General features: G+C 42.0%; 1 protein-coding gene across 1 annotated transcript in view; it reads left to right on the forward strand.

Moving 5' to 3' along the window:
- The window catches only part of MBOAT1 (membrane bound O-acyltransferase domain containing 1), a 79,814-nt gene that overhangs the window by 42,578 nt on the left and 10,733 nt on the right, over positions 1-26,503 (forward strand). Inside the window, exons 5-9 of the mRNA XM_054020568.1 lie at positions 9,499-9,554; positions 12,501-12,555; positions 13,819-14,002; positions 15,694-15,886; positions 24,515-24,618. Of these exons, the coding sequence (XP_053876543.1) occupies positions 9,499-9,554; positions 12,501-12,555; positions 13,819-14,002; positions 15,694-15,886; positions 24,515-24,618 (592 nt within the window). The remainder of the gene's footprint in view (positions 1-9,498; positions 9,555-12,500; positions 12,556-13,818; positions 14,003-15,693; positions 15,887-24,514; positions 24,619-26,503) is intronic.

Consider the following 26,503-nt stretch of genomic DNA (forward strand, 5'->3'; position numbering starts at 1 on the left):
TATGCTAAGAGGATTATGCTGGTGAGTTGATTTTTGGTGTTTTTTAATACTTTATAAGAATGGCACTACTAATAATACATCATCCTCTTTTATAGCATATGTAGACTGTCAGTGTAGTGATATTATAGTTTTTACCAGAAATGGATTAGTTTAAAAAGAAAAAAAATCAAAGGACTATGATTGCTCAGGAGGCTAGTAATGGGCATGGGTCCCAATCCAGTAAACTATTCAAACATGTGCCTAACTTTGTGCACATGAACAGTATGAATGAAGTCAGTGTGACTATTCATGGATTAAATTATGGACAAGCTTAAATCCTTTGCTGGACTGGGGCCACGGTGCCTCTCACTTTTTGGTTACGGGTTTGAGTTCAACCAGTTTGTTATGAGCAAAAACCACTACCATTTGAAGAATATTCATTGAAGGCCTGTGGGTGACACAAATGGCTTATCTGAAATTCTAGGGGCCTACACACTATTCCTAGTGGAAAAATTCACAGCACAAAAATCACCATAAAATTGGCACTAGTTACCACCCTTATTAACAGTCTTATATGAGAGTCAAATGCTTGAATTGGCTTGGAGACTGACCCACCTTTTCACCCTGAAAGGTGGTATTTTCCATGTGTAAATTGGAGCCTTTTGGCTGACAGATACACAATCTTGCACTTTTTACTGCATGTGCCATATTTCTGCTGTAGATAAATGGAAGATTTCATTCTCCAGGGCTGTTGGGCTAAAACATTTTATCAGCCCTAACTTTACTCCAAAGGAAAAAATGGCAGCATTTCTAGCAAACCACCCTAAAAATGAACATAGTTAAATGTGAAATCTCGAAAAGCTTTATAAAGCAATTTTTTAGCAATGAGTGTTACTGAAGGCAGTTATTTATCTTCTAATGCTTAATGCTTTGCTGTGTTTTCTTTCCTCTGCTGGTTTTATTTCAATCCCCAAAGTTAGCAATAATGGTAGAATAGCCAATTTGTAAAAAGAAAATATATTTGACAATGGAATCTGACCTAGAAGTCTTCTTTTTTGTTACACCATTGCAGAACAAAGTACAGAAGTATTAAACACTCCAAAGAGTTAGATGGAAACATTTGTTTTCCTTGAAAATATATTAAGGAAATTCTTTTTTGGCATTGTAAGTGATGGGACGACAGCTCTGGGGACTGAAGTCCTCTGTGTATCCACAGACCACGTACAACATGGGTAGTAGCAGTGCAAGACATGGCTCTGCCAATAAACCTCTTTTCTGTAGTATGAAGATAGCACTCTCTTCATTCACTCCGTGCTCATTCATTGCTTGACTACTCTGTTTAGCATTTGTCCACTTGAAATTGGACACCACTAACTGATTACACATAAGCTGATAAGGAACCGTGGGTGGTAACTACCAACCAGCTTAAATTCAAACCAGTGAATCAGAGTTGAAAAGCTTGATATCCCATTAATATCCCACGCAATTCCCTCAGAAACATTTTTCTGAATGAAAACTTTCAGCTGTAAAGAATGGTTATCTAATAGATGCCTCCAACTAAACATATTGTTTAGAATTGGGGATGGGTGAAGTAAGTGGTTCTGATTTTAAGTTAGGAAGTGACTTGAATTTCTGCCTAAACATGAAACAAACTGAAAACTGATTTGAGGTGTGTAAAATTCAGTTTGTATCTTCTTCTGTGTGCTGCTGCACTTCCTGGTTTCTGTTGAAAACAGAAGTAAAAAATACAGCAAGAGATGTTGATATGGAGTTTCTAGTACAATAGTAAAAAAACGTAGACAATCTGAACAATCTCATGAGAGCCCTTGATCGTGTGAGGTTTTCCACACTGATTTCCAGACCAAGGAAATAAATTCACAAAAAGTATCAAAAATATTAGAAATAAATCATAGCATGAGGAAATTGAGTTTCTGTTTCTCTGGTCTGGTTTTAGCAATGGTGTTGATATGTTTTATTTTGTATGATATTCACAGATTAGGCATTGTGGGATAATATCCTTTAGTTTGCAGCTGCAAAGCATGAGGAGCTCTTTTTAGTCACAGTTAAACAGAGCTCAAATGATCTGGGTTTTGGGAATAAATGGCTTTATTTCAAATGTCTTCCTTTAGGTTTCCTCTGTAAATGTAAGTATCATCTGTAGGCTTTATTCTCATAGAATATTGTGATTTTCTTTTAAAGTCTACCTACTTCTTCGCCTCTTTTCAATAAACCGTGTCAACATTTTGAACAAAATAATAGATTCTGACCTTCACTTGTGGGTATACAGTAGATTTTATTAATGTTTATTTTTGTGCACATCTCTGCAGCCTTCTCAAACTGAGTCACATTTTTATTACTTATATGTCAAAAACATTTGACCTTGCATGACATAGGCACCATGTTTAACATACTAATTTAGTCAACATTTTTGTGCCATTTATAATTAGATGTTACCTGAAAGTTAAAAAAAAAAAAAATAGCAATTTATTCCTTCAGTATTGCCAGGCCTAAGTGTTCAAATATCCTGAGTCTGACTTAGTAATTATGGGATTTTAAAAATAAGCTTTGGGTTCTTTTTATTTTGGCTCTGTTTTTGAGCTTGGAGGTTTCATGTTTCCAATCTTTTCTCTACAATCAGTAGGGCTAGGAACTTATTTAAAAAAACAAACAACCAACAAAAGCTGAGGTTCTCGTATAATCACATGATTCAGGGAGCTGGGGTTTTAAAAACATATCAAATATCGTAAGACCTGCAATAAAATCCTGAGAGTTGGCAACGCTTCTTTTTAATACTTTAAATATCCAAATCAGACTTCTAACTTGGCAACTAATCACACACAATGGAGGCTGGCAGATATTAAACACAATGTTCTGGCATTTACCTGCAAAGCTGATCTTCAAGGACACTTTGAAAGAGCTCTCTATGTGTCAAGAGGCAGAGATTGCTGATCTCTGCCGTACTGTTTATTTTATTACTAGGCTTGAAATCTCAACGTACCAGCATCTCCTGACTCAGCATTTCAGCTTTAAAACAGAGAACTATTTTAGGTGGGAGGAAGGTATGAAGTGTCTGTCCAGGTGCTATAGTGGACCCATATATAACAGTAGTTGCATAATGTGCTTCAGTGTGCCAAGTTAGGCATCTCATTAGGACTTCTCATTCTGTAAACTGAATGGCAATCTATGTGGTACCCATCACTAGGATGTGTGAGCAACATATGGATTCAAAGGTTGAAAGCCAGAAGGGTTTAGCATATGATGTAGGTGAAGCACTTGGATTTCAGGGCACCAAGTGAAACATGCAAAGTTTTCAGTTACTCTGTTCTCGCTGTAAATTTCTTAAGCCGACATCAAGATGAAGTCGGTGGCTGGGTAGGAGGGGCAGGGGGACGGCAGACCTGTTCATCCTACTTTTACAGCTGGAGGAGAGATTACAGTACCAGGCACTACAGAAGTATGGATATGTGCTTTCAAGTATGGACATGTGTATGGGAAAGGCTGATATCCCATAAGAACCCACAAGGACTTATTCTTTTCTTGGCTGGGACACGATATGGGCAGATTTCTGCTTAGGGGACGTTGCAAGACAGTTTTCCACCTTCCTGAAGAAGGTTACAGAATAGACTAGACAATTTGAGTCTGTTTGAATATTGGAGGCTTTAGCTGAGCTGTTATTTTATACACTGTTTCCCTCTCTAGCACCCTTAATTCCCTCTCTTACTGTCATTGTATATTAAGCATCTTGAACCCAGGAGGAAAATAAAGACTCCTATTGGTTTTTCAGAAAGGGCTTTATATGATATGTTGTATTTTTCTGCATCAGGAGGGTCATTTCTGTCAAACTTTATGTCTTATTTAGAGTTCAAATTTGGGATGGAAGGGAGAGAATATTAGTTTTTTCAGATTAAATTGTAGCAGTGTTCTAATACAGGCTGATTTTGTGCATGACCTTCAGTCCATCTGAATTGTTTGGATTTCAGTGCTCAGTGGTTTACAGCAGGGGGCCCAATTTTCAAATGCAGGTGCCTAAATGCAGGCAATTAAAGGGACATCAGTTTGGCTTTGATTCTCTGGTTTGAAGTTACTTACTTAAACCTTAGCATAAAATAAATCAGTTTTGTCATTAGCAAGAATCATGCCTGACAAAAGTTTGCTTTTAAAATGAAAAGTTGTTGCTGAACCAATGTGACATGGTGGGATAATACACGTGACTGGAATATTGTTATAGAAGGGTACAGCTTGCTCAGGAAGGACAGGCAGGGAAAAAAGGGAGGAGGTGTTGCCTTATATATTAAAAAGGTATACATTTGGACTGAGGTTGAGATGGAAATAGGAGACAGACTTGTTGAAAGTCTCTGGGTAAGGATAAAAGGGGTAAAAAACAAGGATGATGTCATGGTAGGGGTACAGACCACCTAACCAGGAAGAAGAGGTGGATGTGGCTTTTTTTAAACAACTAACAAAATCATCCAAAGCACAGGACTTGGTGGTGATGGGAGACTTCAACTACTCAGACATCTTCTGGGAAAATAACAACAGGGCACAAATTATCCAAGTTCTTGGAATGTATTGGAATGTATGTTTTTTTATTTCAGAAGGTGGAGACAGGTACGAGGGAGAGAGGCTGTTCTAGATTTCATTTTGACAAATAGGGAGAAACTGGTTGAGAATTTGAAAGTGGAAGATATCTTGGGTGAAAGTGATCATGACATGATAGAGTTTGTGATTCTAAGGAATGGTAGCATGGAGAACAGCAAAATCAAGACAATGGATTTCAAGAAGGCAGACTTTAGCAAACTCAGGGAGTTGGTAGGTAAGATCCCATGGGAAGCAATCTAAACAATTGAAGACAGTTGGCAGTTTTTCAAAGACACATTATTAAGGGCACAAGAGCAAAGTATCCCACTGTGTAGGAAAGATAGGAAGTATGGCAAGAGACCACCGTGGCTTAACCAGGAGATCTTCAATGATCTAAAAATAAAAAAAGAGCCCTACAAAAAGTACTACAAAAAGTGGAAACTAGGTCAAATTATAAAAGATTAATATAAACAAATAACACAAGTATGTAGGGACAATTAGAAAGGCCAAGGTACAAAACAAGATCAAACTAGCTAGAGACATAAAGGGTAACGAAAACATTCTACAATACATTAGAAGCAAGAGGAAGACCAAGGACAGGGTAGGACCGTTACTCAACGAAGGGGGAAAAATAATAACAGAAAATGTGGAAATGGCAGAGGTGCTTAATGACTTCTTTGTTTCGGTTTTCACCAAGAAAGTTGGTGGTGATTGGACATCTAACATAGTGAATGCCAGTGAAAATGAGGTAGGATCAGAGGCTAATATACGAATAGAACAAGTTAAAAATTACTTAGACAAATTAGATGTCTTCAAGTCACCAGGGCCTGATGAAATGCATCCTAGAATACTCAAGGAGCTGACTAAGGAGATATCTGAGCCATTGGCGATTATCTTTGAAAAGTCATAGAAGACAGGAGAGATTCCAGAAGACTGGAAAAGGGCAAATATAGTGCCAATCTATAAAAAGGGAAATAAGGACAACCCAGGCAATTACAGACCAGTCAGCTTAACTTCCATACCTGGAAAGATAATGGAGCAAATAACTAAGCAATCAATCTGCAAACATCTAGAAGATAATAAGGTGATAAGTAACAGTCAGCACGGATTTGTCAAGAACAAATCATGTCAAACCAACCTGATAGCTTTCTTTGACAGGGTAACAAGACTTGTGGATGGGAGAAGTGGTAGACATGGTATATCTTGACTTTAGTAAAGCTTTTGATACTGTCTTGCATGAGCTTTTCATAAACAAACTAGGGAAATGCAACCTAGATGGGGCTACTATAAGGTGGGTGCAAAACTGATTGGAAAACCATTCCCAGCAGGAGTGCAAGTAGGCTGGTATGTTCCAGTACACCGTACCAGCAAGCTAATTATAGCCGGTACAGCGTACCAGGAAGACACAGCAGCAGCATCTCCGTCTGTGTACCACAGCAGCAGCCCCACTGGAGGAGAGGGCTGGGGGGTGGGGCTGGGAGTTCTGCTCCTTTCCCCACTGGAAGGGGCAGCACCGGGGAAAGAAGCAGAACGCCGGCGGCTCCTCTGGCAGCTGTACTGCCCCCTCCCCAGCCCTGTCTCTGGCACAGCGGGAGGAGGACAGAACCCCCCTCACCTTCCGCCCCACGTAACATGGGATGGATGTGCGATGGGGATGGGGAGAGCGTAGGGTTACCATACAGCCGTATTTTCCTGGAAATGTCCGGCTTTTTGGTTCTCAAATCGCCGTCTGGGAGGAATTTCCAAAAAGCTGAACATGTCCGGGAAAATAGGGAGGCATGGTAAGCCTAGAGTTACCTGCAGGAGCTGCGTGTCTGGGATGCTCGCCCGGCCCCGGCTAAATGTGTAACCCGCTTCCCTCCGCCATGTGAGGGAGCGCGGCGGCTTTGATGGGCTCCGGCCGGCCAGGAAGTGATGTCATTCCTCTTCCGGCCCCACCCCGGCCGGGGGCCCGGCACTGTGGGAGCGGGAGCCATGCAGGCCGCCGCCTGGCCCTGGGGACGGGCCCTGTTGCTGTGCTGCTCCCCTGGCCCTGGGACTCCCGCTGCTGGTGCTGACCGGCGGGTCCCCGGCTGCTCTGCTGGCCTGGGCCGAGTCCTGCTGCTCGGCTCGGGCTGCTCTGTGCGCTGCTGCCCCGAGCCGCTCTCCCTGTGAGTACCTGCCACCCTGCCCGCAGCCCCTGTCTCCAACCCCTGCCGCACCCCCTGCCCGCAGCTAGCCCCTAACTCCTGCCCTGCCTGCAGGCAGCCCCTACCTCCAGTCAACCCCTGCCCTGCCTCCAGCCAGCCCTGCCCCGTGCCCCTGTCTGCAGCTGGCCCCACGTCCACTGGTGCCCTGCAGTTCCCAGGGCAGTAACCCTGCACACCTGCTTCAATGAGGGGGGCAGGGAGCAGCTGGGACCCACACTTGTGAAACGGAGCTCATTTCTAGTTCAGGCCCATCTTTTTAAAAAAGAACTTTAGGTAGGGTTACCATACGACCGTATTTTCCTGGACATGTCAGGCTTTTTGGTTCTTAAATCGCCGTCCCGGGAAAATACGGACGTATGGTAACTCTATTTAAATATCTAAAAATGTCTGGGAGGGCAGCTGCAACAGCGAAGCTTACCTCCCCTCCCCCCCGTGGAGTGTCCTCTTTTTTGAATGTTCAAATATGGTAACCCTAGGAGAGTGTGAGGGCCCTGGACTGGGGGCGGGGCGATGAGGAGTCACATGGGGAGGTCACGTGCCCTCCTTAGCTGGTCGTCCTCCCCCCGCCGTACCGGTAAGACATGGATTTTACTTGCACCACTGGTTCCCAGAGAGTAATCAATGGTTCACAGTCATGCTGGAAAGGTGTAACAAGTGGCGTCCCTCAGGGATCAGTTCTGGGTCCGGTTCTGTTCAATATCTTCATCAATATGATTTAAATAATGGCATAGAGAGTACACTTATAAAGTTTGCGGACGATATCAAGCTGGGAGGGGTTGCAAGTGCTTTGGAGGATAGGATTAAAATTCAAAATGATCTGGAAAAACTGGAGAAATGGTCTGAAGTAAATAGGATGAAATTCAATAAGGACAAATGCAAAGTACTCCACTTAGGAAGGAACAATCAGTTGCACAAATACAAAATGGGAAATGACTGCGGAAAGGGATCTGGGGGAAGTGGACCACGAGCTAAATATGAGTCAACAGTGTAACGCTGTTACAAAAAAAGCAAACATCATTCTGGGATGTATAAGAAGGAGTGTTGTAAGCAAGACACGAGAAATAATTCTTCCGCTCTACTCCATGCTGATTAGGCCCCAACTGGAGTATTGTGTCAGGAAAGATGTGGACAAATTGGAGAAGGTCCAGAGAAGAGTGACAAAAATAATTAAAGGTCTAGAAAACATGACCTATGAGGGAAGATTGAAAATCTGGGTTTGTTTAGTCTGGAAAAGAGAAGATAGAGGGGACATGATTACAGTTTTCAAGTACATAAAAGGTTGTTACAAGGAGGAGGGAGAAGAATTGTTCTTCTTAACCTCTGAGGCTAGGACAAGAAGCAATGGGCTTAAATTTCAGCAAGGGCGGTTTAGGTTGGACATTAGGAAAATCTTCCTAACTGTCAGAGTGGTTAAGCACTGGAATAAATTACCCAGGGAAGTTGTGGAATCTTCATCAGTGGAGATTTTTAAGAGCAGGTTAGACAAACGCCTGTCAGATAATACTTAGTCCTGCCATGAGTGCAGGGGACTGGACTAGATGACCTCTCGAGGTCCCTTCCAGTCCTATGATTCTATGATTTTCACTAACTGCAGAAAACTGTGCCTGCTTGTGGATTCCCTTTGGATGTCCATGTCTGAGGAGGATGAGGATAAAGCATATTCTTTGTGTATAAAATTATTACAGTGATATTGATATACATTTAGGGTTTAAAATACAATTGAATTTCAGTTCGCTGAATCTATAGTATCTAAACCTCTCAGTCTACTGAACTGCCATCATGACTCCCTGGTCTATTGAAACCTAATTATGTGAACATAATCTTTTGAGTGGTTCAGATAATCGGGATTCTACTGTACCTTCGACGCTTTTTTCAACACGGTGAGTATTTAGAAAAATCACGTCAACTTTTATATTGAGGCAACCAAAAGGCAAATAGTTAATCTTAACCATCAGGTCTGATTTTGAATTGGGAGATTTTTGAATACAATGTTGCCTGGTGGGTAGAGCAATGGACTGGGGCTCAAGAGACCTCAGTTCTATTCTCTTTTCTGCCACTGGCCTACTGGGTGACCCTGGGCAAGTCGCAGCGCCTCTGTGCCTCAGTTTCTCCATTTGGATAATGGTAATAATTATACTTGCCTCCTTTATAAACCCCTTTGAGAATTACTGATGAAAAGCTCCATATAAGAATTAGCTGGTAGTTTTATTCTGCCTAAAAATGTTTGCTAGGCACAGTCCCCACTCCAAAGGGATTAAAACCAGATGAGCTGCAACAAGGGTGATGGTATTTCATACTGAGGTATTATTTGTTCCAGAATGACCCCCTTAGCATAGTATACGCTGTACTGGTTGCGGTACCATCTTTTGGATGAGACCTACAATAAGGTTCTGACTGCATTTGGTAATTAAAGATTTCACAGCACTCTACTGTAGGGTTGTTAACTTTGCTGTTTTGGCCCAGTTTCTACCATGGATAATTATGTTCTGCCTACTTAAATTCCTCATGCAGTTTTGGTATTTATATGGCATTTTCCACTTTTTGTTCTAAACTGTGACAACGATACCTTTCATCCCAGAGGTGGTTACATTTCATTGACTAATTAAGTGAATTGGGATCCTTTAAGATGAAAGACATTATATAAGTGTAAGATTATTATCACTCAATCCAATAATCATATAAAAATAAGATGAAAGGATTTGCACTGTATTATGAAAAGGCATTCATCGCTTTCTATATCTTTACGTTATAGCCCACTGATGATTATTACACAGAAGATAACAACTCTTGCATTCCAAGTGCACGATGGTAAGCAAACAAACCCTCTGATATCCTAAAGGCAGCACTTCCATTCCAGTCCACTGTCTTTAGTGGAGTTACCCCAGGGATGAATTTAGTTCACTGTGTTTCTGCAAGCAAGGAAGGGCAGTGCTTTCTGAAAAACAGACAGATTTTGCTGCATTTTTCCTGATTCTAAACCTTCTTTTTATAATAAAGATGCTTTTATACCTCAGAGAAGATTACCTCCAGGGTATTGAAAATTACACTGGTTTGAAGTCCATGGGCCTAAGTCTGATCTCATTTAATATTTGTTTGACACCTGTGTAACTCCACAGACTTCCCTCAAGTTACCCTTGATTCTCGCTGATGTGAGATCAGAATCAGGCCCTAGGACTTAATATGTTCAGTCCTGAATCTATGCGAGACCAAGGCATGAGTTTAAGGACTTGTCTATACAAACAAACAATTTGCGGCAAGCTGGGGTGTGAATCTACCCTGTGCTAGCCTGCTGCAGACTAACTGTCTGCATAGATTAGAAGTTTGCTCGAGCCTAATTTTTAGGTCTGACCCTGACCCGAACAGGGCCCATCCCTACCTGACCCAAGTCTCTTTGACACTGCTAGAGTCACAAATGGCATCATTTTCCAGAAAGATGCCTGCCTCCAGTACAATAAAAGGCTCAAACATTGAAATTGTCATTAGTGGTGGTGTTGTTTATTTCTATAGCGGTTAGGGTTGCCAACTTTCTGATTGCAGAAAACCGAATACCCTTGCCCTGCCCCACCCTTCCCTGAGGCCCTGCCCCGCCCCTTCTCCAAGGCCCCACCCACTCCATTCCCCCTCCCTCCCTCCCTCGTTCTCCCTCACTCTTGCTCATTTTCACTAGGCTGGGGCAAGGGGTGAGGGTGCAGAAGGGGGTGATGGCTCCGGCTGGGGGTGCGGGCTCTGGGGTGGGGCTGGGGATGAGGGGTGTGGTATGCAAGAGGGGCTCTGGTCTGGGGGTGGGGCTGAGGGATTCAGAGTGTGGGAGGAGGCTTTGGGCTGGGGCAGGGGGTTGAGGTGTGGGAGGGAGTGAGGGCTCTGGAATGGGGCCGGAAATGAGGGGTTTGGAGTGTGGTGGGGGATCTGGGCTGGGGCAGGGGGTTGGTGTGTGTGTGGGTGGTGAGGGCTCCTGCTGGGGGTGTGGGCTCTGAGGTGGGGCCAGAGATGAGAGGTTTGGGGTGCAGGAGGGGACTCTGGGCTGAGGCAGAGGGTTGGAATGTGGGAGGGGGTGCGGGAGAGGACTCAGGGCTGGGGGTTGGGGTGCAGGAGGGGGTGATGCGTGCGGGCACCAGGCAACACTTATCTTAGGCGGCTCCCAGAAGCAGCCAGCATGTCCCTGCGGCCTCTAGGCAGAGGCACAGCCAAGCGGCTCTGCACGCTGCTCAAGCCCGCAGCACCCATTGGCTGAAGTTCGGGGTGGGGACAGCGTGCGGAGCCTCCCTAGCCAGCTCTGAGCCTAGAGGCTGCAGAGACATGCTGGCTGCTTCCAGGAGCTGCAGGGAGCTTGCCTTAGCTTTGCTGCGCCGCTGACTGGACTTTTAATGGCCCGGTCAGCAGTGCTGACCGGAGCCACCAGGGTCCCTTTTTGACCGTTACGATCGAAAACCTGATGCCTGGCAACCCTACCTGGGGACTCCACGCAGGGATCTGAGCCCCATTGCGCTAAGCACTGTACAAACAAATAACACAGAGACAGTCTCTGCTTCAGAGAGAGTAGTAATCTAGGGTTTAGGTAATATCCAACAGGTGTAAATAAACAGACACATGAGGGGGGAAGACATGGTAACAGCAGAGACGGATGCATTTGAAATTAATCTTTTTAAAAGTCCTACAGATTAATTGTAGTGGTAAGTGCTTATTACCTTACAAACTTTCATACTAGTGGAGTGGATAAAATGGATGCAGTTTCCATTTTCAAGCAGTTGTGACTTTATCTAGAAAATACATACAACTCCCTTCCAAACGAAACCAACCCTGCCCCCAACCTCTCCAAAAATAGAAGGAAAAAAAGAGGTTAAATATGCTGGTGCAGCCATGATGGGTGTGCACATAAATATATCAGTGTTTGTTGTTAAATGCATGCTATGAAATATACAGGCTGTACAGCGTTACATAGTTAATGTTAATATGATAACCTTAACTTTTGCATTTGAGTGTTCAAAAAACATAATTAATGTTCTGTTAATCATACGGGTTTTTACATAAGAGTGTTTAAGCGCACTAGTCAAGGGTCTATTTTACAGTGGTGGATATAGTCTGAGCCCAGGAGTTTAGTGGTTAGAGTGCAGTGCCTGGGCAGAAGGAAACTCAGCTGGAGCTCTTGACTATAGTTGAGTCCTGACCAACCCCTTCTTTCCCATGCCAGCAGCCAGTTCCTCTCCTTTGGCCAGTCTTCTTGCTGTGAATTGCCCCTTTCCTCACATGGGAATAAGGAGGAGGCTTGTGGCTAAGAGGACCAGCATTTTCTGGGAACAGGGATTTCCCGGAACAGAGCTATAATAATAGCCACTGGGGATGAATGCTGGTGGATGAGCATTAGGCAGCTCACTGCCTACTTGGGAAGCTGTTTCAATAGGTACAGAGACAGTGAGGTTGTGGACTCATGTTGAAGAGGAGAGAATGAGGAAGGGAGATGGATCCAAAGGAGAAGGAGAGCCTTGTAGGGAGAGGGGGGAGGAACCGACCCTAAAGTACCCATTCTCAGTACTTCATGCAGTCTTTTGAGGATGAGCATGTTTGACTTAAAGGATGGAAAATGAAATCAAATTATTACTGTTGGTAACAATGAAACACAGGAAGGCCTGTGAATTTAAAATCTCCAATAACTGCCTACAGCATGTAACCTTTGATCTTGGGATAGTTTTCTGCAGTTATTTTTGGAAGAGTCTAATTTGATTTTATCGTGTCATGCCTATTATTTATTCTTTCTAGGAATAGGCCGACAAGCTGAGGACCTCACTGCTGAGCAAAATCGTCTTGCCGTAAAGTAAGAATTTACTTCTCCCATTCAGTGTGTCTTTAACCTCATCTAAGTAATAGTGGTCTGTGGGGTTTTTAATTCCTCCATGACTCATTACCAGGAGTCAGATTTTCCCCAATCATGTACGACTTTTAAAAAAAAATTGTTGTTAATGTAGGTACTGCCTGCAATCCACCCAGTGCCAAAGGTGGATGCTTTAATACTCATTAAGGTAATTCTTTTTGTGATATTCGTGTCCCAACCACCCACACATGACTTCTTCATTTCCCCGCGACTGAACCATATACCAAGAGAGCCCTCGTTTCTCCAAGGCCGGGTTTAGACGCTGATTCAGCAAAGTACTTAAGCACATGCTTAAATCCCATTAACTTTAATGGGTGCCTGAAGCGCAGCAACTGCTTATGTGTTTTGCCGAACCAGGCCCTTTAATAAAGTTGTGCTACTTGAATCTTCAGGCTTTTATCTACCCTTTCATTGTGGTCTGCTATCTTTCACATTAGAATACTCCCTTCCCCCCCCTCACCATCAATAGCTTCATCAAAGCACTAATCCATGTTAAAACAGCAAGGATGAAGTTTGCTTCTGACACTTCAAATGCTGCTGGGTTTTTTTTTAAACCTACTACCAGCAGTTTCTGGACACTGATGCATGTTTCTCCTCCATCTCTTCATCTTCCAAGTACAAACTTTGATACGACAGATTTGACTGTTTACCAAAAGAAAACGGATGCTGCTTATCTATTACAAGCATTTTCCCCCTCCCCCCATCTTGTTTTAATTCCACTCTAATTGTGGAATGAAAGCGAAATCTTTTTTGAATAGGCTGAAAGTTACAGCAGTAACTAACTTTGATCCTTGTGTTTAATACATTTCAAACTTTGCTTAGGGGCAAAATAATTAGTTCCTCAGTTTTCAAAGTTTAACTGTGAGCCATTGGAAAATTTACCTAATTATTAGATGATGGAACTATGATTGTCATCTCTTGAAAAATGAAAGTTTGTAGGGAGGTTAATATAACATTTCTACAGTAACCCGTTGCTTTGTGTCTCCATTTATCATTTAGTATACAGCTGGCTTTAAAAATGTAGAGTACTCATAATTGAGGTTCTGTTGTATGTAAAGTTTTAAATATACTCTGAATAATAATAATCCATGGAACTGGCAAATAGTATGTTACACAGTCTAATTCAAAAACTTATCAAAAGTACCCATGAAATTTTTTTTTTTTATATTTTACCTTGTTCTGTTTTGTGTGTGGATGTTTTGACAGAATAAGACCGTCCTTACTGGAATATTTGAGCTATCTCCTCAATTTTATGAGTGTCATAGCTGGACCTTGCAGCAATTACAAGGACTATATAGCCTTCATTGAAGGGAGGCATGTGCATATGAAACTTTTAGAAGTGAACTGGAAGCAAAAGGGTTATGACAGACTTCCCGATCCTTCTCCAACTGTAAGTTGTGAAAAGCCAAGTATTTATTGCAAAGGGCTAGAGAATACTGCTTTGCACGTCTGACTTCTATAACTGCACCTAGTTTAAAACCAAACAAGGAAAACTGCTTGAGGTATTGTGCCAGAAAATATAACTGTTTTCTGCTGTTTGTGTTGATAACAAAGCTAGGGGGAAGAGGGTTGGCATCATCCCTTTGTTCAGAAGAGCACATAGTAGCTCGTTGGTTGGTGAACATCATATGTGCAAGTCTCTCCGTTCACAGTGGGAACATACTATAGATTCTGATTATTATGAATTGTAATTCAGACTTAGACAAAAGAGAGAGAACATTTTACAAAAGAGAAAAGCTGAAAAAACTATTGTACTGTAGATGACATGTTGGAAGCAGGAATCATAATTGATTAATTACTGTAAGTTGCCCAGATGCATTTCAAGGAAACCTGGTGACTGTCTTAAAATATCTGTGAAGCCATCTTTTAAATCTGAAAAAGATAAATCCATTGCAAGGACTTTATAATTTTTGTTTTATATTATTAAATATTAACTGGATACTCCCACAAGTGGCATTCATGTATTGCAGAAAAATGCATGGGCCAGATTCCGATGTTACATTGGAGTGACTCTGGATTTATACCTTTAACTGACTGAGAGCAGAATTTGGTTCTGCAAATTCTCTCTGTAACGTGGAATATGTATATATACAGGGCGTCATCCTGATCTCTCACTGTTGTAATCTGCTGACAGTGTAAGTGAAGTCAGAATCAGGCCCACATTGTGTCACTTGCATAAATTATATATGTGTAGTATAGAAAAATTAGTATTTTTCTTTAAAAAGTTAAGCTTTAAAATGACATTATGCATTTAAGTTTTACTGTATAGGGAGTGCATGTAAAAAAAAAAGTATTTAAGAGCTAAAAGTGAGTTAGTTACATCAGTGTTTAAATAATAATGGTATATTGTTTTTTATTCTCCTGATATTAGGAGTCTACTCTTACGGATTCACCTATTTGCAATATGAATGTATGAATGAATCTGTTTACTCATAATGGATATGTGAAAGCCAATTACAAAGCATTCACATAGCTTACACCTATAATTCTGATTTCTGGAGTGCTAGGGCACTAACTACACATTTTTAAAAATATATATTTGCTAGGTTAGGTGCAGGACAGTATCTGTCTAAGTCATTTTGAGAGGCACTTTCAGACACCTTGATGGGAGTGATGGAAGAACCTAGATATATAACAATCTAATTGTACTGGAAATCAGAATATTTGGTGCTTCCAGCAGGAATCCAATAATAAGTTCCTGTGCTTAACTGCACAGATAGGGAAATTCTCTGTTTCCCATCTTATTTCTCTGTCCTCTTCAGGGCACTTCCAGCAGATCATGTACAGTGCTTAGGTGAAAGAACATGACCCATTTTGGTTCTGAATAATTCTTTAATTTCTATTTGTAAGTATAATTAGTAAAATATGTTAAAGCCAACTTTGCATGGCTTTCACTGATTCATTATACCAGCTGGTCCTTGTTACAAATTAATTATGAGGAAAAGGAAGCTATTATTAGCTGTTACCAGTCTTGTTGGGTCTTTAGTCAATTTATTTTTGTAAGTGAGAAGCATTATTTTGCTTTTAGTCTATTCTGATAAATTATCACATCAATGTTTTATTATTCATTATGCTTTTCAGGGGGCTGTGATATACAAACTGTGTATCACATTTGTATCTCTCCTTTTGTTCTTGACACTTACCAAGACCTATCCTGTTACATACATTGTTGATAGCCAGTTTATCAATAACACATCCTTCTTGTCAAGACTTGGCTACCTGTATATCGTTATGCAAGCATCGAAGCCAAAATATTACTTTGCATGGACATTAGGTAAGGATGACTAAATGGCTTATTTTGTGTCCAAAGAAATTTAATACATAAACAGTGGGGTGTATGAAATTGTCATAAAACAATTTTTTTTAAAATTTGGGGCCCAATCCTGCAATTCCCACAGCACCCCTGCATCTGTGCAGAGCCCCACTGAAACCAGTGTGGGTGCAGCAGTCTGTCTGTGCGCTGCCAGTTGCAGAAGGAAAGAGATTTGGTGTGCTATGGGTATATTGACTATAAATCTCAAAAGGACACTGTCAAATAGTGTAGGCCAGAAGTTTGATCTACTTTAAAACTGTTGTCAATTGGCAGCAAATGTCCCCTCCTCCCCCATACCTGGGGGCAGATCCTCAGCTGATGTCTATTATAGTTCCATTGAACTCAGTGAGGAGTATGTAACCTCTGGAATCTAGATGTGTAATATAATTGGTGTGAGTATGGGTATGTGTATGTAACACCTTCCCCTTACACCTGGACCTTGTTAATTGTACCTAAATTACTTTTATTGGTATTCTTAATACTTTAAGAAGAAAAGATTGTATCCTTTGTGCCATGATTGTATTCCCTGGTCCCAATCCTGTACTGCTCTGGTGCAGATGGGGGCTCATGGAGCCTGTGATCACCCTGGTAGTTACAAAGCCATTGTAGATGTGAACCAGCCTATCCAAAGCTGTGGGAATCGCTGTACAACCATTCTTAGGGTTGTCTATAACTAGAAAGTTGTCCCGCTTTAACTATACTAGGGAATAGGCTATGCCAGCATAAGGTGCCTTTATACCAGCATAACTGCATCCATATTAGGGGTTGTACTGGTATGACTATATTGCTAAAAAATCATACCCCTAACTGCCAATTATACTGGTACAAAATCTCTATGTGGACCTAGCCTCATTCAGTCCCCATCTCCTGTGGGTGACAATCCTACACCCTTACTTGCAAGGGAGAAAGGGAAGCAGGGTGTGGGCAGAGATAAGGATGGTCAGGAGTGGGCTAATTGACCTCTAACCCTGCCCTCCCCATTCACTTGGGTACAGAGCAGCCATAAGGCAGAAAAAGAGTTCGGTCTGCTATACTGAAGAGATAGCTCACCTGCATAGGATGAGGAGTAGCACTGTCAGCTGCTCAGGTGTAAAACTCCCTGGCTAATCAGTCTTGTAAAATTCTTCTCATCCACTCACCTGAAGCAAGCAACTTTTCCTGGCCAAATAAAGTTGTTACATTATCAACAGTCATTGCTATGAAAACAGATAGCTATTGCTATGATAATGGATAGTCAAGGGCTTTGGCTGGTCATAAATGTTAATAGAGTTGAACCTCAGAGTTATGAACACCTCGGAAGTGGAGGTTGTTCATAACTCTGAAATGTTGTAACTCTGAACAAAACATTATGGTTCTTTCAAAAGTTTAAAACTGAACATTGACTTAATACAGTTTTAAAACTTTACTGTGCATAAGAAAAATGCTGCTTTTAACCATCTTAATTTAAATGAAACAAGCACCGAAACAGTTTCCTTATATTGTCAAATCTTTTTTTTACACTTCCCCCCTTTTTTTTTGTAGTTTATTTTTAACACAGTACTGTACTGTATTAACTCTTTTTTTTTTTTTTTTGGTCTCTTCTTCTGCCTGATTGCGTACCTCCAGTTCCAAATGGGGTGTGTGGTTGACCAGTCAGTCAGTCAGTAGTAATTCTGGTGTTCGTAACTATGACATTCTACTTGTAATTATTTTGCAAGGCTATTTTCAATATATTTCTTGCAATTTTGTCTTTATTAAGAGAAAATTCAGCAAAGAGGGAAATATCAGGTAACACTGAGAGAAGGAAATAATAGAGGCAAACAATAGCTGCGAGACAGTATCTGAACACACTTGCAAACCTTGAGTGGCTTTTAGTATGTAGCTACTCTAAACATCGAAAAATACAAGGCTTTTAAGAAACTCGCTGTGTTACTAGTAACACCTTAAGTTGTTGTATTGGAAAGCATTTAATACAATTTACTTTCCAACAATTAGGGTGAGGAAGATTGATCCTGTAGGTCAGGCATTGAATTTGGACTCAAGAGGACTCTGTTCCCAGCTCTACTTGAGACTTCTTGTATAAGCTGGAGCAAGTCACTCGTGATTATTCAGAAGGTTGAGACCCATTGTCTGCATGTGTTTGTGCACACCAGTTGTTACTATAAATTGGGCATTTGCTTGCCCTGGTGCATATTTAGACCAATTTTTGCAGCCAAAGAATTTATACAGACCTTGGTCTTCAACCTTTTAAAAATCAATCTCTTATTACTGTGGCTACATTTCCTTATATGTAAAAGTGGGGATCATATTCTTGTCCACCTCACACCAGTGTTTGGAGGCTAAATTAATTAGCTGAAATGAAGCTCACTGAGATACTCAGATGGAAAGAACTTTATAAGTTGAAAGCATCCTTACTATTTCACTACTAAATTGTCCCCCCTCCCCCCGCCACTTTACTCTTGGATAATTAAAATAGACCATTTGTTTTTCCTTGTTCTTTTACAACCTTATTTCAGTGCTACCCTATTGAAGAGCAAACACAGCTAGGGCATGTTTGAAACCAAACCATATTTCCAATGATATTCTAAAAGGAAATAAAAAACAGTTATATTAAATTTTATGTAAACTGCCCACAGAAGACCCCCCCCCTTCCAATTCACACACCTAAAATTGTTTCCTTTAACAAAACCTAAATTTTGGTTCTAAACCACATACTACTTCCTTCTATTAAATGACATTAGCCTTCAGGACTATTGGGCAGATCCCAGGCAGAATAAAAACAAAGGGGTTTTCTGACTGTTCACCCAAGAAAAGTAGCCTGTGTTGCAAAATATTAGAATAACCCTCATATCCCAGTGCAGCAATGTAAACACCATTATATTGTAGGGTTACCATACGTCCGGATTTTCCCGGACATGTCCGGCTTTTGGGGGCTCAAATCCCCGTCCGGGGGGAAATCCCCAAAAGCCGGACATGTCCGGGAAAATTGGGAGGGCTGGGTGGTGCTCGGCCGGGGCCGGCGGTGCGGGGCCGGGGGCATGGTGCCGGGCCGGGAACTAGGGGCGCAGTGCCGGGCGCGGGGCTGGACGGGGAGCCGGGGGCGCGGGGCCGGGCCGGGGTCCGGGCTGGGAGCCGGTCAGCCGGGCCGGCGGGGAGCCGGTCAGCCGGGCCCGCGGGGAGCCGGGCCGGCGGGGAGCCGGTCAGCCGGGCCCGCGGGGAGCCGGGCCGGTGGGGAGCCGGTCAGCCGGGCCCGCGGGGAGCCGGGCCGGCGGGGAGCCGGTCAGCCGGGCCCGCGGGGAGCCGGTCAGCTGGGCCCGCGGGGAGCCGGGCCGGCGGGGAGCCGGGCCGGCGGGCCCGCGGGGAGCCGGTCAGTCGGGCCCGCGGGGAGCCGGTCAGCCGGGCCGGCGGGCCCGCGGGGAGCCCGGGGGTGCGCCGGGCCGCCGGGGGCCGGCAGTGCTGGGCGGGCCGGGGGTGTCGGCCGGGGCCGCGCCTCCTCCCCCCCACACCCCCCTTACCTGCTTCAGGCTTCCCGCGAATCAAATGTTCGCGGGAAGCAGGGGAGGGGGCGGAGACTTTGGGGAGGGGGCGGGGTTGGGGCGGGGGTATGGGCGGGGCTGGGGGCGGGGCCGGGGGCCGTGGAGTGTCCTCCATTTGGAGGCAGAGAATATGGTAACCCTATTATATTGAGATCACTGTCTACCAACTCTTTGAATTTATTGATAGTTAAACCTTTTAAGACCATTCTTATTGAGTGAGAACTTGAAATAAGGGTTCTTATTTTCCCCCTGAAAAATGGATACTATCTTTCTCCGTGTTTTGGATATAAACAACCTCCTTTTCAGCAGCATTGACTAGAACAACAGCTCCCAAGTGGGACTGATGTCAGTTAGTGGGTTTCATTCTCAGCTTCTAGTGGGCCACAGGAAGAGCACAGACAAGATCTTTCAGTGTTGCTACTAGGTATATATGTGGAAATGAGGCAAGACACACACAAAGGAAACATGGGATGGTTGAAAGGATGTATAATGGTGTGGGGAGAGGGAGGGATGAAATCTTAGGAGGAGATAGGGGGATCTAAAACACTTCTGTAAGGAAAGGGAGAATCAAACATTCACAGAAGGGAGCAGGCCAGAGAGGCCTATAAAAAAGAAAGTAGTAAATGGCTTGGATTTTAAGGTGGGGAATGTGTTTCTTTGGCTATCAATTTATTTAATATTGAGAGTTAATTTGATTGGTATCTAAAAATAACTTCAAACTAACACTCTGTTGCCCCCATCCCCATATATACTTTTCTTTAATCTTCTTAATTTGTGTGTCAGAGGAGATCCCTTGGCAGGCTATGGAAGGGTGAGAAAGACTGTGTTTGCTGAATAGAGAAGATCACCAAGATCTGCTACACAGAGGCACAGATACCTGGAAATTGGAGAGGAGCATCATGGAAGGGGATAGAAAAGGGACTGTGAGCATTCAGATTAAGGCAGTGATAAAGTGCAGGAAAATAATAAGTGGAAGAAAACAGTTGGGATTGGTTTATTTGTAATAGAAATGGCTTTGGAATAATAAATCATTCAGAGAAATAATTTATTTTAGTTGGATATAGGTTTAGGTTATTAGAAATCTGGAAAATGTGGGTATAAAGTAGAAACATTATTAGAGAGAGAAACTGCCTTTGGATTTATGACGTGACTTAATCTTGGAGACTGTGGAAAGATCTTGTGAGTTTTGGGAAAGCATGCTCTGTCTAGTGGTGGGCGAGGCTTCTTTTATCTATGTTGCAGATCCAAGCAACAAAATGGCGTGATTCCTCCCCACCCTTTTAGTTAAGCTGTCCGTTGTGTGGAATAGGGCATTATATAATCATTTAATAAAACTGCCGATAAGCAGTTGCTGTTTCCAGAAAAGGACAGTCATGCTATTGTGTGAGGCACACTGCAGAATTCCTCCAGATTCATGAAAAGAGAGAAAATTCAAGCATTCTGGTTGGTAGCATTAAACACTGGAACTTAGCTGTAAACTTGACTAAGGCTTAAAATACTTATTAGTAAAAACCATTTAGACCTGAATTCCACAATCTGATAGATGGGGTTTATCCTACATAAGCAACTAACCAAATAGGGTTAAATTCTGGCCCCACTAAAGTTAATGACAAACCTCCAATTAGACTTCAGTAGGTCCAGGATTTTACCAGTAATTTGAGAACTGAAAGGTAGCAATTCTTTTCACTCCAGAGTACTTTATGCTGCATCCAAACTTTTTCATTGGGGATAACAGACCTGTTTTAATATTACACACTGGAATGCACCTTTTTTCACCTTTGCCCTTAATTAGGTGGTGCAGCCTGTGGAGACTAAAAGTCTCAGCATTCTGTGGAGATCAAGAAGTAGCAGTGCAGTTTGAAGTGTATGTGTGGGAGTTGATTCCCTACTGCATGGTGCACAGTTCTTCAAGGGGTTCTCTTGTTGCAGCATAGAGGGCAGGATAGGGCCAGAAGATTTATGCCTGTACAGATCCTCCAGTTCTTGGCTCTGTGAATACATTGGCAGCAAAGACGCTACTTCAGCCATTGTCTACAGCCATGTCCACTCCACAGCCTGTGGAGGGACATTTTTGACCTTCCTGCAGACATACTTAACACACCTGGGCTGGCTGTTGCGTCTCACGATTTGGGCCTATGGTATTGTAGCATGCAGAAAGCCCGAACAGTAGTAGACATTAAGGATAGAAGGGACTAAATATAAATTTTCTTATTTAGTTCTAGCAATCTGGCACCAGCAGTTAGCACTTGTTATTGATCTAGTAGCAGACACTTTCTTGTTCAATAAAAAGTATAACAACTAGCAGGGTTGTTTTTAGATTGTTAGGATCAGAAATCAAGCCTCTATTTCCAGCAGCTTGTCAGTGAAGTGGAAGGTTAAGAGAAAGGTCCATATTTTTCTGGTTAGAATACTGCTTTTAGATTAGACTGCATCCCTGAGTTGTACTTCAGGGTTATCCCTGAATTTGTACCTAATCTCAGAACACTTTGTAAGAGAGACCAAGACCAATTTTGAATCCCGAGACACAAATGCTGACTTCATTTAGTAAAAATGAAAGGCTCAGCTTTATCTTCAGTTTTCTTGATCAGACTTGTCATTTATAATGGAACTAGGCGGAAAAATCTAGCAGTGTTTATACTTTCATTTTTTCCTTCCAATATTTATAGGCTTGGCTGTATTTAGAGACCTAGAGGTAATGAGTCCCTCCTGTCTTCTCAGTATGCACAGAGAAAGGGCTTTTGACAGAGGCAGATTAAAAGCAGGATCCTTGAAATCCAGACCCAATTATCAGAGGGGTTCCAGAGCAAGACAGAACCCTGATTGGCTCTGTGGGAAAGAATGCAGCGAGAGCTGCGGCCCATGGAATTCCACTGGGCTTACTGAATAAGGAAGAACAAAGAGTCTTCTAGGAAGAGCATAGTGTGTGAAAATGGGCCGGGTGAGTGTCCAACCTGACATGAACCAGGCCTCCATTTTTGCTCTTGCAATTATTTGCCCCTGCAATGTAAGTTATTTGTACATCCAGTATTGGATGTGCAGAGATAGTCTGGTATTAAGTGAGTTGTGAGATCAGCACGGAACTTTGTACATGGGGTGTTCAAAAGTCATCGCTAAAACTTAACGTTGACTAAATCTTAATAAAAAACAGAAACTTGAATTTGAGACACGGCAGTATTTGCCCCCACAAGTACAAGCGCAGTATCACAGATACAACCATGTGGCAAATATTGATACATTTTAATTAGGGCTGTCAATTAATCGCAGTGAACTCACACGATTAACTAAAAAAAAGTAATCGCGATTAAAAAAATTAATCATGATTTAAATCGCACTGTTAAACAATAGAATACCAATTGAAAATTATTAACTATTTTGGATGTTTGTATACATTTTCAAAGATAGTGATTTCAATTACAACATAGAATTCAAAGTGTATAGTGCTCACTTTATATGTTTACTACAAATAGTTGCACTGTAAAAATGATAAACAAAAGAAATAGTATTTTTCAATTCACCTCATACAAGTACTGTAGTGCAATCACTGTCATGAAAGTGCAACTTACAAATGTAGATTTTTTTGTTTGTTACATAACTGCACTCAAAAACAAAACAAGGTCAAACTTTAGAGCCTACAAGTCTGCTCAGACAAACAAGTTTGTTTACATGTGTAGGAGATAATGCTGCCCAATTCTTGTTTACCTGAAAGTGAGAACAGGCGTTTGCATGGCACTTTTGTAGCCAGCATCGCAAGATATTTACATGCCAGATATGCTAAACATTTGTATGCCCCTTCATGCTTTGGCCCATTCTGGAGGACATGCTTCCAGGCTGATGCACTCATTAAAAAGTATGTTAATTGAATTTGTGACTGAACTACTTGGGGGAGAATAGTATGTCTCCTGCTTTGTGTATTACCCACATTCTGCCATATATTTCATGTTATAACAGTCTCGGATAATGACCCAGCATGTTGTTCGTTTTAAGAACACTTTCACTGCAGATTTGACAAAACACAAAGAAGGTAACAATGTGAGATTTCTAAAGATAGCTACAGCACTCGACCCCAGGTTTAAGAATCTGAAGTGCCTTCCAAAATCTGAGAGGGACGAGGTGTGGAGCATGTTTTCAGAAGTCTTAAAAAATCAACACTCTGATGCAGAAACTACAGAACCGAACCACCAAAAAAGAAAATCAACCTTCTGCTGGTGGCATCTGACTCAGAGGATGACAACAAACATGCATTAGTCCACACTGCTTTGGATCGTTATTGAGCAGAACCCATCATCAGCATGGACGCATGTCCTCTGGAATGGTGGTTGAAGCATGAAGAGAAATATGAATCTTTAGTGCATCTGGCACATAAATATCGTGCGCCGCCAGCTACAACAGTGCCATGCAAACACCTGTTCTCACTTTCGGGTGACATAAGCAAGAATTGGGCAGCATTATCTCCTGCACATATAAACAAACTTGTTTGTCTGAGCGATTGGCTGAACAAGAAGTAGGACTGAGTAGACTTGTAGGCTCTATAGTTTGACATTGTTTTATTTTTGAATGCAGTTATTTTTTGTGCATAATTCTACATTTGTAAGTTCAACTTTCATGATAAAGAGATTGCACAACAGTACTTGTATTAAGTGAATTGAAAAATACTATTTCTTTTATTTTTACAGTGCAAATATTTATAATAAAAATAAATATAAAGTGAGTACTGTATACTTTGTATTCTGTGTTGAAATTGAAATCAATATATTTGAAAATGTGGGGAACATCCAGAAATATTTAAATAAATGGTATTCTATTATTGTTTGACAGTGCAATTAATCATGATTAATTTTTTTAATCACTTGACAGCCCTAATTTTAATGCAACCATGTTATATGTATGTTTTAGTTTCATAATGATTAGAAAAACCCTTTCTGTTCACTGTCCTTTACTAGATTTTTTTTCCACCCTAAGAGTTTTCTTATTATTGTTTATTGAGCATTATCATTGTGTTCAGTGTCCTTCAGACATGTAAAAAAAAATGACGCCTGCCACAGTCTAATTTGAATCGTTTGCGTTGATGTTACAGCTGACGCGATCAACAATGCAGCTGGCTATGGATTCAGTGGTGTTGATGATCAAGGCAATTTTCATTGGGACCTGCTATCCAACTTAAATATATGGAACATTGAGGTGAGTTAAAAGAAACAAAATCTTGGTATAATTATGGAGTGACGATTATGATGTGGTTCATTAGTAACGGGGATACATTTTTCTCTTCCAAAGGTGTGTCTAGAATTAGAGTGAGTTTTATCTTTTGTACGGATAAATTGTATTGGTCACACTTCATAGGAAGGTTACATTTGTAAATAGTTTCTAAAGAGCTAATAAACAATGTTTTAAAAAACTATTAATTATTGTAGAGTTCAACAGGTCAATAGATTCCTTACAACAGTGATTCATAACCATGATAGCATCTTCTATTTATGTGCTTATAACAATCTGTTATTACTATTTTTAGTATTTGTATGGCAATAGCAGGTAGAGGACCCACCTGAGATTAGGGCTCGTCTGTGCTAGGTGATGTACAAATACACAGTAAGAGACAGTCCAGGCCCCAAAGAGCATATGTTCTAAATGGAAAAGACAGACAAAAGGCAGAAGAGGAAACAGGTATGGTCACCTGCCCAAAGTCACAGAATATGTCAGTGGCAGAGCGAGAAATAGAATTAAGAGTTACTCCTAGCTCAGTTCCCTATCCATTAGACCACACTGTTTCTCAGAACATCTGTAACATATTCCTCAGGCCAGTGGCATGCTTTTAGCATCCTATAGTCCCTTACAAATATTTATAAAGGTACCTTTACTATAAAGTGTGACCAAGATATTTCCTGTTAGTTTGTTGCCTAAGATAAATATCTTCTGAGTGCCAATGGCATGAGAAAATGTCTAGGAGATTGGAGTAGGCCATTCTCAATTTCTTCTTCTACGGATTTATTTTCATACAATAACAGGAGCTCTCCACCTACAATCCATTATTTATTATTTTAGAAGGAAAAGCAAAGGAAACCAATGAGTTAACTGCATTGTAGCTTAGTGGTCTATCAAAAGACAGATTTTGGTAATTCATCTCTAAATTTTAGGGGCCCCTATAATTCTCAGTGGAAAAGTTGAGACCATCACTATACCCTCTCCCTTTCATCTTCCCTTATTTGTGCTTGTCTTAACCCTTGCCCGAGCTTGCATCTGTCATTCTTGGAGTGTTTTTCCTTGCTCCTTTTTTGCAGCATCCACAGTGGGTGCACAGCTCAAGTCTAGAAGCACTTGCAGCCAACTGCAGATGGAAATGCACTCAGCTTCCCCCTTTGCTCCCGGACTTGAGGGGGGAATCTAAAATAGATTGAAAACAGGAATGGGAGTGCTCACTGTACCACTCAGAGAGGAGGGGGAGTTGGGGAGGAATGTCGCTAAGCCGAGAGAAGCTGTGAGTTCCCCAGTACTTTAACCCATTCTCCTATCCTGTAGACCTCATTCACCCTTTCCCTCTCTGGGACATATGGGCTGCGGGGGGAGGGGCTGGAAAGGGGATTTCTTTGGCAGCATAGGAGCAATGAAGCCATATCAGCCCCAGGACCCTTGTGATGCCACAGCCTCATTTCCATTTTGAACTTCCCTTTGAACTGGTGCTGTGTGGTCCAGCTTTCCTTATGGAGAACACTCCTCTAACAGCACAACCTGTCGGAAGAGTTCCATGGAGAGGCCCTGGTGGATGGAGGGAGGTATGAAATGATGGGAGGCCATAAGATTCAGGCTCATTTTTTCCCCCCAGAGTGGGGCAGGCTGGGTTAAATATTAAACGGACCAATGGGATTGTGGTTTATGACAAAATTTTAAAAGGCTAATTTTTTTATAAGTTGGTGACCTGGGCAGTACATGTCAAATAGTAAGAGCCACTTACGTGCATAAAGCACTTCTGCATTTGAGCCAATTGCTAAATGTGGCTGCTGTTGCACCATTTGGTCATGGCCAGGTGAAAATACACTCTGTGCAGGTAGCAGACTGTCAATTAGGAAGTGTT

This window comes from Malaclemys terrapin, chromosome 2, assembly GCF_027887155.1.
Source record: "Malaclemys terrapin pileata isolate rMalTer1 chromosome 2, rMalTer1.hap1, whole genome shotgun sequence".
Classification (NCBI taxonomy): Eukaryota; Metazoa; Chordata; order Testudines; family Emydidae; genus Malaclemys; species Malaclemys terrapin.